Genomic DNA, 13,411 nt, shown 5'->3' on the forward strand with positions numbered 1-13,411 from the left:
TTTTTTCTATGATTAATTACATCATGAGTTTGGAAGTCTATTATACCTGAAATCTTTTCTGTATATGTTTATAAACAATAAGATTATTCCAATCTCTTTGTATCAACATTGTTATTTTGTTTATAACTTTGGAAAAATTAATAAAAAGATTTAAAAAGAAAAGAGAAGAAGGCATATCTCACATAGCGAGGATCCTTCGTGATGGATGTCATCTTTTTGAGGCACCACCTCGAAGATGTTCTCAAAGGTTGGGAGGGTTGTGCCTGTGATGGAGCAGGTGGTGTCTACAGCCCTTTGCAGCCTCTTGTGATCCTGTGTGTTTGAGCTTCCATGACAGGCTCTGATGGAACTGTAAAAATGAACTTCGTTGTAATTTTACGTTTTACTGAATTAACCTTTTTTTCCTTTCTAGATGGAACAAGGATGGCTCATCTTATTTCACGTTATAGAAAAGGTAACTTTTTATATATCATTGTGCTAAATTTCAGAATATAACTTCATTAGCAATAAAATTACAAACTTGATATTATTATTTTTATAAACTTAATGTGTTATTAAGTGCATATATATTCTGTTTTCAAAGAATTAGCAGACAATTTAAGCCATGCTTGTGAATATCATTGGCGTCTTACTTAAAAATAATCAAATTGAAACAAATTTGAGCTAAAGAATTCTTTGTAGTCAATATTAATAAAAATTACGTAAAATAATTTACATTGATTACTACAAGCATAACTGAAACTTTAAGTACAGTGGCATGCAAAAGTTTGGGCACCCCGGTCAAAATTTCTGTTACTGTGAATAGTTAAGTGAGTAGAACATGAACTGATCTCTAAAAGTCATAAAGTTAAAGATGAAACATTCTTTTCAACATTTTAAGCAAGATTAGTGTATTATTTTTGTTTGGTACAATTTTAGAGTGAAAAAAAGGAAAGGATGAAACCATGTAAAAGTTTGGGCACCCCAAGAGATTTGAGCTCTTAGATAACTTTTACCAAGGTCTCAGACCTTAATTAGCTTGTTAGGGCTCTGGCTTGTTTACAGTCATCGTTAGGAAAGGCCAGGTGATGCAAATTTCAAAGCTTTGTAAATACCCTGACTCCTCAAACCTTGTCCCAACAATCAGCAGCCATGGGCTCTAAGCAGCTGCCTAGCACTCTGAAAATAAATGATGGCCACAAAGTAGGAGAAGGCTATAAGAAGATAGCAAAGCGTTTTTAGGTAGCCGTTTCCTCAGTTCATAATGTAATTAAGAAATGGCAGTTAACAGGATCGGTGGAGGTCAAGTTGAGGTCTGGAAACCAAGAAAACTTTCTGAGAGAACTGCTCGTAGGATTGCTAGAAAGGCAAATCAAAAACCCCATTTGACTGCAAAAGACCTTCAGGAAGATTTAGCAGACTCTGGAGTGGTGGTGCACTGTTCTACTGTGCAGTAACACCTGCCCAAATATGACCTTCATGGAAGAGTCATCAGAAGAAAACCTTTCCTGCATCTTCACCAGAAAGTTCAGTGTCAGAAGTTTGCAAAGGAACATCTAAACAAGCCTGATGCATTTTGGAAACAAGTTCTGTGGACTGATGAAGTTAAAATAGAACTTTTTGGCCACAATGAGCAAAGGTATGCTTGGAGAAAAAAGGGTGCAGAATTTCATGAAAAGAACGCCTCTCCAACCGTTAAGCACGGGGGTGGATCAATCATGCTTTGGGCTTGTGTTGCAGCCAGTGGCATGGAGAGCAGTTCACTGGTAGAGGGAAGAATGAATTCAATTAAATACCAGCAAATTCAAACATCACACCGTCTGTAAAAAAAAAAGCTGAAGATGAAAAGAGGATGGCTTCTACAACAGGATCATGATCCTAAACACACCTCAAAACCCACAATGGACTACCTCAAGAGGCGCAAGCTGAAAGTTTTGCCATGGCCCTCACAGTCCCCTGACCTAAGCATCATCGAAAATCTGTGGATAGACCTCAAAGAGCAGTGCATGCAAGACGGCCCAAGAATCTCACAGAACTAGAAGCCTTTTGCAAGGAAGAATGGGCGAAAATCCCCCAAACAAGAATTGAAAGACTCTTAGCTGGCTACAGAAAGAGTTTACAAGCTGTGATACTTGCCAAAAGGGGGTGTACTGACCATGCAGGGTGCTCAAACTTTTACTTCGGGCCCTTTTCCTTTTTTGTTATTTTGAAACTGTAAGAGATGGAAATAAAAAAAGTAATCTTGCTTAATAAAGAAATGTGTCATCTTTAACTTTTTGCCTTTTGGAAATCAGGTCATCTTTCACTCGCTTAGCTATTCAAAGTAACAGAAATTTTGACCTGGGGTGCCCAAACTTTTGCATACCACTGTACATGTGAACAATTTTACAATGAAACTGTTTAGCTAACCTGATTTACAGTACATTCAAATTTTTATAAATATTGTTTTAAAAGAACAAATTGCATTATAGTGAACAATTGTTTTTCCGATGTTTGTGCATTGGGAATTCTCATGCAACTGGCAAAAATTTTCAAGAATATTAAACTACTGTACAAGATTTATTCGAAAACTGTTCAGCCTTAAAATATAGAGTTGCAGTCTAAAACATATTTATTTAAAAAGGCAACGGGACGTCATTTAAATTCCTTCTGCAAAACATATTTATTTAAAAAGGCAACGGGACGTCCTTTAAATTCCTTTAAAGGATTATACGTTTGTACATAGAATACTAATATATAATCTGTTTTTTTGTTGAGCAACTCTCATGTGACTGATACATTCATTCAGCTGGCACCCCTTGTTCTCCACTGATGCTGGATGGTTGAGAATGTGCTGAATTGACGTAGTCTATTCTAATACTGCCAATATACCATTTGTACATTGCTTTGCTTTGTACTACTTTTATTTCCAACCTGTTTGTTTCAGGCTTGTGCAGATCCAGTCAAGTATGTTGCTATTGCTGATTGGTTAAAAGGAGATGTTCTGGGAGAGAAACTGGTCTTGTTAGCTGATGACCTCTGTGCAATAGAAGTGACAGCAGGTTCTTCGCCAAGAAAACCTGACTCGAGTAACTTGATGCTACTTGGCTTTGCTGTATCCAAACATACCAACAATGGTGAGTACAGAACTCTTCAAACATGAGCTCTTTAAAACTATTTCCTCATGTTCAGTAATCTTAACTGGACAAGCTTTTAAAAATTTTAATATGGATTTAATATGGTGGATAAAGATAATTTATTTTCTCTGAAGGAAATCAGAACAAGGGGATTGTTGGATCTGGTGATGTTATGATCCAGAGGTTCTTCGGACATCAAGAATGAGGCATAAAACTTGGGGGTAGCAGCCTTTTATTAGGTGTTGTGAGAAGAATGAACAAAGAGCGGAAAATAAAAAAGTTGTCTGAAAGACTATCTCAGACTAGACAGATAAAGAACCTTCTAGTGATGAGGAGTAACTTGTGAAAAAGATACAGTGATGTTGTACAGGCTGCAGAGAAACTTGTAAACAAAATACAGGACTAATGAAATTACAATTACTGAAAGCTCTCTGAACAATTACACACAAACAGATGGTGTGTATGTGTGTGTGTAGCTAACCATGGACTCAGCTCCACCCACCTGCCTTTTCCTTATAACTCTTAATTCCCCAACTATGCAAAAATCTATCGAACCTTGTCTTAAATATATCCACTGCGGTAGCCTCCACTGCTTCATAGGGCAGAGAATTCCGTAGATTTACCACTCTTTGGGAAAAGCAGTTCCTCCTCACCTCCATCCTAAATTTACTCCATCAAATCTTGAGGCTATGTCCCCTAGTTCTAGTCTCACCTACCAGTGGAAACAACTTTCCTGCCCCTATCTTATCTATCCTTATCATAATTGTATATGTTTCTCTAAGATCTTCTCTTATCCTTCTGAATTCCAGCGAGTACAGTCCCAGGCAAGTCAATCTCTTCTCATAGTCTAAACCCCCTCATCTCTTGGATCAACCTGATGAACCTCCTCTGCACTGCCTCCAAAGCCAGTACATCCTTCCTCAAGTAAGGACACCAGAACTGCATGCAGTACTCCAGGTGCGGCCTCACCAGTACCCTGTACAGTTGCAGCATAACCTCACTGCTCCTAAATTCAATCCCTCAAGCAATGAAGGCTAACGTCCCATTTGCATTCTTGATAGCCTACTACACCTGCAAACCACCTTTTTGCAAATCATGCACAAGCATGACTCCTTCTGCACAGCAGCATGCTACAATCTTTTACCATTTAAATAATAATCTGATCTTCCACTTTTCCTTCCAAGGTCGATGACACGCACAAGTAAGTGATTATATAAAAAATATAAGCAAGCAAAAGAGCACCAGCAGTGTCAATACTTGATCCTTCTAAAACTACACCATTGTTAAAACTTCTCTGATGGTTCCAGGAAAAACCATACATTGGGAATAAAATTGTTGTGAAAAGAGCCCCTTCTGAAATGATCCGTTTATTTCTGGACTCAAGATGGAAAAATAAAATTTGTGTATATTTCACAGCAGCAAAAACATCACCCAAATAGCAAGATCCTGACTAATTATGTAGATGGGAGATGTAAGCTCCATTTCCGCACATAAAATATATATTATTCCACGAACATAAACCATTTTTTCTTGTCTGACAAGAACCTTTTGAGCTGTAATATTCTTAAGACTGGGATTGATAGCATTTTGTAGAAGTACCCACCAAGCATTTCGAACAAAAACAGGTAAATTGAGACAATGTACAGATTGAGTTGATCAATGGAATCGACTCCAAGAACCTGAATTGCAGGATTTTCAAATTCTTGTGTTCTTTATTTAGTGTTTAGTTAGTTCATTTGCATTGCTTAACATGAGCAAGCAACAGAGGTGGAACTATCAGCAGAATGTCCTTTACTGAAGGTGGTAACTCTCAACAGCAGTATCAGGTACAACAATATACACTGGCTACTAAATGGTATTCTGAATGAAATACTGGTTTACTGTATCAGGTGCTCCCAATGTGGCCTTCTCTACATCAGTGAAACCCAACGTAAATTTGAGGACTATTTTATCGAGCATTTTCACTTGGTCTGCCACAAAAAAGGTTTTTTTCCCAGTTGCTAGCCATTTTAATTCTACTTCCCATTCCAACATCTCAGTCCATGGTCTCCTCTACTGCATGATGAGGCCACTCTCGGGTTGGACAAGCAGCACCTCAAATTCCATTGGGGTAGTGTCCAACCTGATGGCATGAACATCGTTTTTTCTTATTTCTGGCAATTTCTCCTCACCTGCCCGTTACCTCCCTTCCTCCTTTCCTTTTTTCCATAATCCATTTTCCTCTCCTTTCAGATCCCTCCTTCTTTAGCCCTTTACCTCTTCCACCTATCATCTCCCAGCTTCTTGCTTCATCCCTCCCCTATTCACCTAGCTTCCTCCTCGCCTGCTTTTGCCTTTTTCTTTCCAGCCTGTGCTCCTTCTTCGCCCCCCCCAACCTTGTTCTGGTTTTTTCCCCCTTCCTCTCCAGCCCTGATAAAGTGTCTTCCTCCAAAACATCGACTGTTTATTACTCGCCATAGACCCTACTCAGCCTACTGAGTTCCATCTGTTGCTGTGGATTTCCAGCATCTGCAGAATCTCTTGTTTTTATTTAAAAGTTATTTTTTCTTAAAGCTGGGAAGCAGTAAAGTTAATTGCCAACTAGTCACCAAACACGTCATTCAATTTTTTTTAATGGAATTGAAATTATAAAATAAACATAAATGTCTTGTGTTGTTTAATGCAACACTACAGTAGTGGTAAAGAAGATTATATTATTTTTTATGATAGCCTTTCAGTTTATGAGCTAATAATTTAGATTGCTTACAGACTTACTGTATGACATTGGAATGTTAACTGAACTTTTTTATCATTGTTTGTAACTAATGTTGCTAATAGAGCTCTTATTGTCCAAGTGGATAACAAAAGGCAATATAACATCTATTTCACCACATTTGTGAACATTTGTCAGTGCTGTAAATTCTTTTACTTCACTTAGTCATGATTTATTCCCACTGCTTTCTTCCTGTGAGTTGTTAACTCTTGTACAGTAGATACAAACTTTTCCAAGTATACTAACAACTTCCATTTCCTTTCATATCATTAGATAGTAAGTTTTCAAGTACATGACAAAAACACGTCTAAGTAATTTTTTTTACAATACTTTGAACATCATGCTGTAACCAGCAAGAGTATTTCAAAGTCCTAATAGGAAACATTTCTCAGAAAATGCAATATATGGCCAGTGCTGACTTATTTCAAAGAATAACACCTCTGTCACCCCACTTTAGAACATGACTGACTTTTTTTATGATAGTTTCAAAAGATTTGTTAAAAATATATTCTTTTACATTAGAATGCAAGTACTAAATACCAATATTGTGAGTTTGTGATCTGTTAAGGAGATAACCTTCATGTTGCATACTGTGTAACTTCTCTGATATTAAATTGAGCCACTGAACCATCCCGTTTACTCTACTTGGATTAATAGAAAGTCTTCAAAGTAAATCATGTTAGATTACTTGTGTGCCATGTAGCAGTCAATGTAAAATCACTGTTAATAAATACATGGAATAAGAAGCCAGCCCACTCACTCAGCTGGTTTACAGTGTGGTTCAAAAGACCAAAACTAAGGATATTTTTGTCAGAAAAAACTCTTTATAATTATTTTGAATCTTTTGTTGATAATTGTGTAATAGCCAACATTAGAATTTGATATCAAAAGGATATATCTTGGTGATGTATTGTAATAATTTCAATTTACTGTTTGTTTTTAGAGTTCATGATTGCCGAAATTTATATCGAAAGAATAATTGACAGACTCCACAATGCACTTTCAAGCAATCTCTCTAAGGACCTCACTAAAACTGGAGTTCTGGAGCCATCACTTTCTTTCATTTGTGATTTGGCATCTAATTTCTTCTGCTCCATCAAAGGATGTTTGCAGATGTCATCAGCTGAGGATCTTCTTTTCACTATCTTCCAGCTCTGTGCCCAAAGCCAAGAGAAGACTCATCTCTCGGGTAAAGCTTAGTTATTCTTCAATGGATTTTCAAACAATTAGCTTTACATACAATATCTATGTTATATTGGTCTATTCTATTTGAACTATTGCATTACCTTGCACCATCATGTTCGAGTGAACTTTGCATACTGTGTGCCTCTTATTTAAAGAGCCCAGAACTGCATGTAGTACACAAAAGCAATTTCACCAAAGTGCTGTAGAAAAATCTCCTTACAATTGCACTCTATCCTTCCTGTAATCAAGGCCAACATTTTATTAATTTTCTTAATCATCCATATCAATTTTATGAGGACACCAACATCTTGTAAACCAAAACAGAATATGGTTAACTTGGATTACTAGACATGCTGCTGAACAGTACAACTATTTTTACATGGCACTTGTTCAGAAGATAAAGTGGAGATCAACTTTATACTTTACTTTTCTCTTTCCTCAACTAAAATGTTGTGAGTTTATTTAATGATACAACATGATAACAGGCCCTTTCAGCCCAACAAGCCCATGCTGTCCAATTACACCCATGTGACCAATTAACCTACGGACCCATACACCTTTAGAATGTGGGAGGAAACTGGAATACCCGGAGGAAACCCACGTGGTCACAGGAAGAACATGCAAACTCCTTACAGAGGACAGCGGAATTGAACCTGGGTCATTGGCACTGTAATAGCGTTACAATAACCACTACACTATTGTGCCGTCCTTTCTGTGAGAAGACTTCCATAACACAAACTACAAGAACATTTTGCTTTCTAAGGAAACCCCCTGCCAAATCGAGCATTTATTCTTCATCTAATATAGCTGTTGCCTTGCAGCACTAACAACCGAATTCAAAATTGACCCGGTGCTGTCTTTCAGGACTTTGCACATTCTCCCCGTGACTATGTGAGTTTCCTCCTACATTCAAAAGTTTGGTAGTTTAATTGGCTATTCAGAATTGCGCGTGATTCGTACAAGTGAGTTGTAGAATCTTGAGGGAATGAATGTAAGTGTGAAGAGTGTAAAAAAGTGGGATTAATGTGGGATGAGTATAAATTGGTGATTGATGGTCAGTGTTGACGTAGTAGGCCCAGGGCCTGTTTCTAAACTGTTTTTCTTTATGACTCTAGATTTCCTTTAAATTTTGATCTTATTTCGAGGATCAATTCAGAGATTTTTTGTAACTTTTTATTTTCTATAATTATTCAATAGATAGTGTAAATTTGCTGCATTTGGACAATGTAATATAACTGTAGGTGTCTTTGTTTGTTGGTATCTTCCATTCTTTGGTTGTGCAATTTATTCTTGACCTTCACTGACACCATAGCTGTGTTTACCAAACTTAACATCTTCATATAAAAGTTAGTCGTTCTTATTTTAAAAATGTTTTTAAAATGTTCCATCTAGCAAGGTTTAATTTATGCAGTGAATTCTGATTAATTGGGACAAATCGGGACCAGTGCATTTTGGCCCATTTAAGCAGCTGCCCCAATTAGCTGAAGTTTTATAGAGCTATTTAAAAAGGCATAAAAAAGACAAACTAAGTAACATGTGATCTATTTTGATGAAATACAGAACAAATTAGAAAAGTATCAATGTTACTACTGTACTATAAAATTGTGCGTTAGTTCCTAATACTTATCGACAGAGGAATTCATCTGCATCACATTCTTTCAACTGTAAATAAACAAAATAAAGCACAGACACCAAGTGCAGATAATGCACTTCTTTATACAATTCTGTTGATGACTATATCTTCCAAATCTTCATTTTCAGTGTAACATTCAAGGTGATTGTAGATAGCTTCAAATTCTTTGTAGTTTGTAACTTGTTGCAGTGGTGAAATTGTTTCATTTTCACTTCCGGCTGTTTCTGGCATTTCCAAGCTGGGATGCTGAAATGCAGTGAGCCAAACAGTTTTGAATTATTTCTGCTTATTTTTTGCCAACCATCTGTGACAAAAATCACTTTTTAAAAAAAATGAACACACACTACTGACACTATTTTAAAATTGTCCACTCTCGTGTCTAATGGCCATACAACTGCACATGACTAAATCTAATTAGCAACTGTTTTGCAAGTTTCCTGTCCCAAATAAACAAAGGAAATCCTGGCTATTTTCTCACTTAGTTTCTGTTCTTTAAAAGTTGTCTGAAATAAGCAGCTACCCTGATTAACTGATGACCCAATTAACCAGAGTCCACTATATTTGTATTTCTCGAAACTGTTGTTAGGATTTAATTCTTTTTGATCAAGGACATGGAATAGTTGGCTTAAATTAGGTTTATTTAATAGATAAATGGTGACACAGAGTTTATTGCTTGATTATATCTGTATAAATATGAAATGTGTGCTTAAGGATTTCTTTATGATTGTTAGAACTAAATTGGAGTATCACTATATATAGTTTTGCTGAGTGATGTAAAGCAGAAAAGAAAACAATGATTTTTTTTGCCATTATTTTAACAGTTCTCCATAAGATGGCAATTTTGATAGGCATATCTCAAGTTTTTCTGTTCCCTGAAATCTTGCCTAAGTTATCGTTCCTCAGTTGTTGGCGTAGTAATGCCTATACATTATTTGATCTTTATCAACTTGACCTTGTTACCTGATACCTCATAACATTTCTTCAAGGGTAAGTTTAATTGAGCGAGCAAATGTTGACAGCTTTTCCCACATACCCTCAGCCCGTGGCCAGAGCCAACTGTGCAGCTTCTATATCTGTGGATCAGGGATCTAGCTCTTGATAGACCAGGAAAGGAATGTAGAAGCTTTGGTTTAAGTACTTCATTTATGCCTATCCTTTGAGGATAGGCATAAATGAGGTTCCTGTGACTGCCATTTGGTAATACATGTAATCTGACTTGGCCCTATTAATATTGTTTATTGGGCTTTTTAATGGTAGGACTGGCACCTGTCATTTGACATGTACAGTAATTAATTAAGTCTATTTAAGGTTGGAACTTGCTTGCACAAGTACAGTTGAACATTAGTCATTATGATCCAGCAATTGAGATATCTCAAAAAGCAGTATTTTAAGCGGATTATAATGGCAGCATGGTGATATGTGGCAAGCTGAGCTTGTATTGTTTGTAAACTACTAGTTCTCTTGGAGTATGTGGAAAATTCATTCAAAGATTATTATGCTTACAAGCTTGCTCACTCTCAAGGACTCTACAATTCAAGTTCTCAGTATTTTTGTTTATTACTATATTTATTTCTTTTTTGTATTTGCACATTGTTTTTTTTGTACATTGGTTGCTTGCCAGTCTTTGTGCTTAGATTTTCATTGATTCCGTTGTTCTGATTTTATTGTATTGATTCTATTCTACTGTGAATGCCTGCAAGAAAATGAATCTCAGGGTAATTGTGTCATCAGTTAATCGAGACAACTCTTAAACATAGAAACATAGAAAACCTACAGCACAATACAGGCCCTTCGGCCCACAAAGTTGTGCCGAACATGTAGGGACCTTAGAAATTACAAGGCTTACCTATAGCCCTCTATTTTACTAAGCTCCATGTACCTATCTAAATATCTCTTTAAGACCCTATCGTATCTGCCTCCACCACCATTGCCAGCAGCCCATTCCACACACACACCACTCTCTGAGAAAAAACTTCCTCCTGACATCTCCTCTGTACCTTCCCCCCAGCACCTTAACCCTTTGTCCTCTTGTGGCAACCATTTCAGCCCTGGGAAAAAGCCTCTGACTATCCACACGATCAATGCCTCTCATAATCTTATGCACCTCTATCAGGTCACCTCTCATCCTCAGTCGCACCAAGGAGAAAAGGCCGAGTTCACTCAACCTATTCTCATAAGCCATGCTCCCCAATCCAGGCAACATCCTTGGTAAATCTCCTCTGCACCCTTTCTATGGCTTCCACATCCTTCCTGTAGTGAGGCGACCAGAACTGAGCACAGTACTCCAAGTGGAGTACTATTCCAACTGAGCCGGTTCCAGTTTGGTGGCCGGCTGCTTGACCATGGTTTTTGGTCGGGCGCTGGACGTTCGGAGAGATTTGGGGGGGGGGGGGGGGGCGGGCACCCGGCGCTTGGCCGAGGGTTGTGGTCGAGTGGTCAGCAACTTGGGCCGGCTCCCCCACGGGACTTAGTCTGGTGAGGACACCCAGCAGGACTAAAAAAAACAAGACCTGACAAGGGGTGGATGAGCTCCCTGTGAGCCAACGGCCACCTTCCATGGAAGAGATTAAAGCCTCACCACCTATCTACGAATCGTATGCTATGCACCTCGTTAGAAGAGACATGATGAACTTAGGCGCTGCACCGTGTGCCTGGACCTGCCCAAGGCCTCCGCCTAAGGAAGGGCCGAGCTCAAAGAAGCTGCCGCGGTTGGAGGCCGACACGGCCTCAGGCTCTAGTTCGGCGGGGGTAGTGGTGGGCGGTGCCAAGGCTGCCAGCGAGAACAAACTGGAGGAGAGGCTGTACTTGGTGCTGTCACAAGATCGCAGAAGATGGAGGTGCATAGCCGCCAACCCCAGATTCGGACGGCACCCACTGACTGACTGACTCCAAGTGGAGTCTGACCAGGGTCCTATATAGCTGCAACATTACCTCTCGGCTCCTAAACTCAATCCCACAGTTGATAAAGCCCAGTGCACCGTATGCCTTCTTAACCACAGAGTCAACCTGTGCAGCAGCTTTGAGTGTCCTATGGACTCAGACCTCAAGATCCCCCTGATATTCCACACTGCCAAGAGTCTTACCATTAATGCTATATTCTGCCATCATATTTGACCTACTAAAATGAACCACCTCACGCTTATCTGGGTTGAACTCCATCTGCCACTTCTCAGCCCAGTTTTGCATCTTATCAATGTCCTGCTGTAACCTCTGAGAGCCCTGCACACTATCCACAACACCCCCAACCTTTGTGTCATCAGCAAACTTACTAACCCATCCCTCCACTTCCTCATCCAGGTCATTTATAAAAATCACGAAGAGTAAGGGTCCCAGAACAGATCCCTGAGGCACACCACTGGTCACCGACCTCCATGCAGAATATGACCCGTCTACAACCACTCTTTGCCTTCTGTGGGCAAGCCAGTTCTGGATCCATAAAGCAATGTTCCCTTGGATCCCATGCCTCTTTACTTTCTCAATAAGCCTTGCATGGGGTACCTTATCAAATGCCTTGCTGAAATCCATATACACTACTGCTCTTCCTTCATCAATGTGTTTAGTCACATCCTCAAAAAATTCAATCAGGCTAGTAAGGCATGACCTGCCCTTGACAAAGCCATGCTGACTACTCCTAATCATATTATACCTTTCCAAATGTTCATAAATCCTGCCTCTCAGGATCTTCTCCATCAACTTACCAACCACTGAAGTAAGACTCACTGGTCTATAATTTCCTGGGCTATCTCTACTCCCTTTCTTGAATAAAGGATCAACATTCGCAACCCTCCAATCCTCTGAAACCTCTCCCGTCCCCATTGATGATGCAAAGATCATCACCAGAGGCTCAGCAATCTCTTCCCTCACCTCCCACAGTAGCCTGGAGTACATCTCATCCGGTCCCGGTGACTTATCCAACGATGCTTTCCAAAAGCTCCAGCACATCCTCTTTCATAATATCTACAAACATTTGTACATGCTCAAGCTTTTCTGTCTGCTGAAAGTCATCACTACAATCACCAAGATCCTTTTCCATAGTGGATACTGAAGTAAAGTATTCATTAAGTACCTCTGCTATTTCCTCCGGTTCCATACACACTTCCCCACTGTCACACTTGATACGTCCTATTCTTTCATATCTTATCTTCTTGCTCTTCACATACTTGTAGAATGCCTTGGGGTTTTCCTTAATCCTGCCCGCCAAGGCCTTCTCATGGCCCCTTCTGGCTCTCCTAATTTCCTTCTTAAGCTCCTTCCTATTAGCCTTATAATCTTCTAGATCTCTAACATTACCTAGCTCTCTGAACCTTTTGTAAGCTTTTCTTCTTGACTAGATTTATCACAGCCTTTGTACACCACGGTTCCTGTACCCTACCAAAACTTCCCTGTCTCATTGGAATGGACCTATACAGAACTCCACACAAATATCCCCTGAATATTTGCCACATTTCTTCCGTACTTTTCCCTGAGAACATCTGTTTCCAATTTAAGCCTCCAATTTCCTGCCTGTTAGCCTCATAATTCCCCTTACTCCACTTAAATGCTTTTCTAACTTGTCTGTTCCTATCTCTCTCCAATGCTATTGTAAAGGAGACAGAATTATGATCACTATCTCCAAAATGCTCTCCCACTGAGAGATCTGACACCTGACCAGATTCATTTCCCAATACCAAATCAAGTACAACCTCTCCTCTTGTAGGCTTATCTACATATTGTGTCAAGAAACCTTCCTGAACACACTAACAAAAG

At 39.1% G+C, this 13,411-nt stretch overlaps 1 protein-coding gene across 2 annotated transcripts in view; it reads left to right on the forward strand.

The window, feature by feature from the left end:
• Window positions 1-13,411, forward strand: part of ltn1 (listerin E3 ubiquitin protein ligase 1) — a 123,630-nt gene that overhangs the window by 39,026 nt on the left and 71,193 nt on the right. For both annotated transcript variants that reach the window (XM_072260606.1, XM_072260607.1), the window contains exons 11-13: window positions 413-454; window positions 2,906-3,095; window positions 6,791-7,036. In XM_072260606.1, the coding sequence (XP_072116707.1) occupies window positions 413-454; window positions 2,906-3,095; window positions 6,791-7,036 (478 nt within the window). The remainder of the gene's footprint in view (window positions 1-412; window positions 455-2,905; window positions 3,096-6,790; window positions 7,037-13,411) is intronic.

The sequence above is a fragment of the Mobula birostris genome, chromosome 6 (assembly GCF_030028105.1).
Source record: "Mobula birostris isolate sMobBir1 chromosome 6, sMobBir1.hap1, whole genome shotgun sequence".
In the NCBI taxonomy this organism is placed as follows: Eukaryota; Metazoa; Chordata; class Chondrichthyes; order Myliobatiformes; family Myliobatidae; genus Mobula; species Mobula birostris.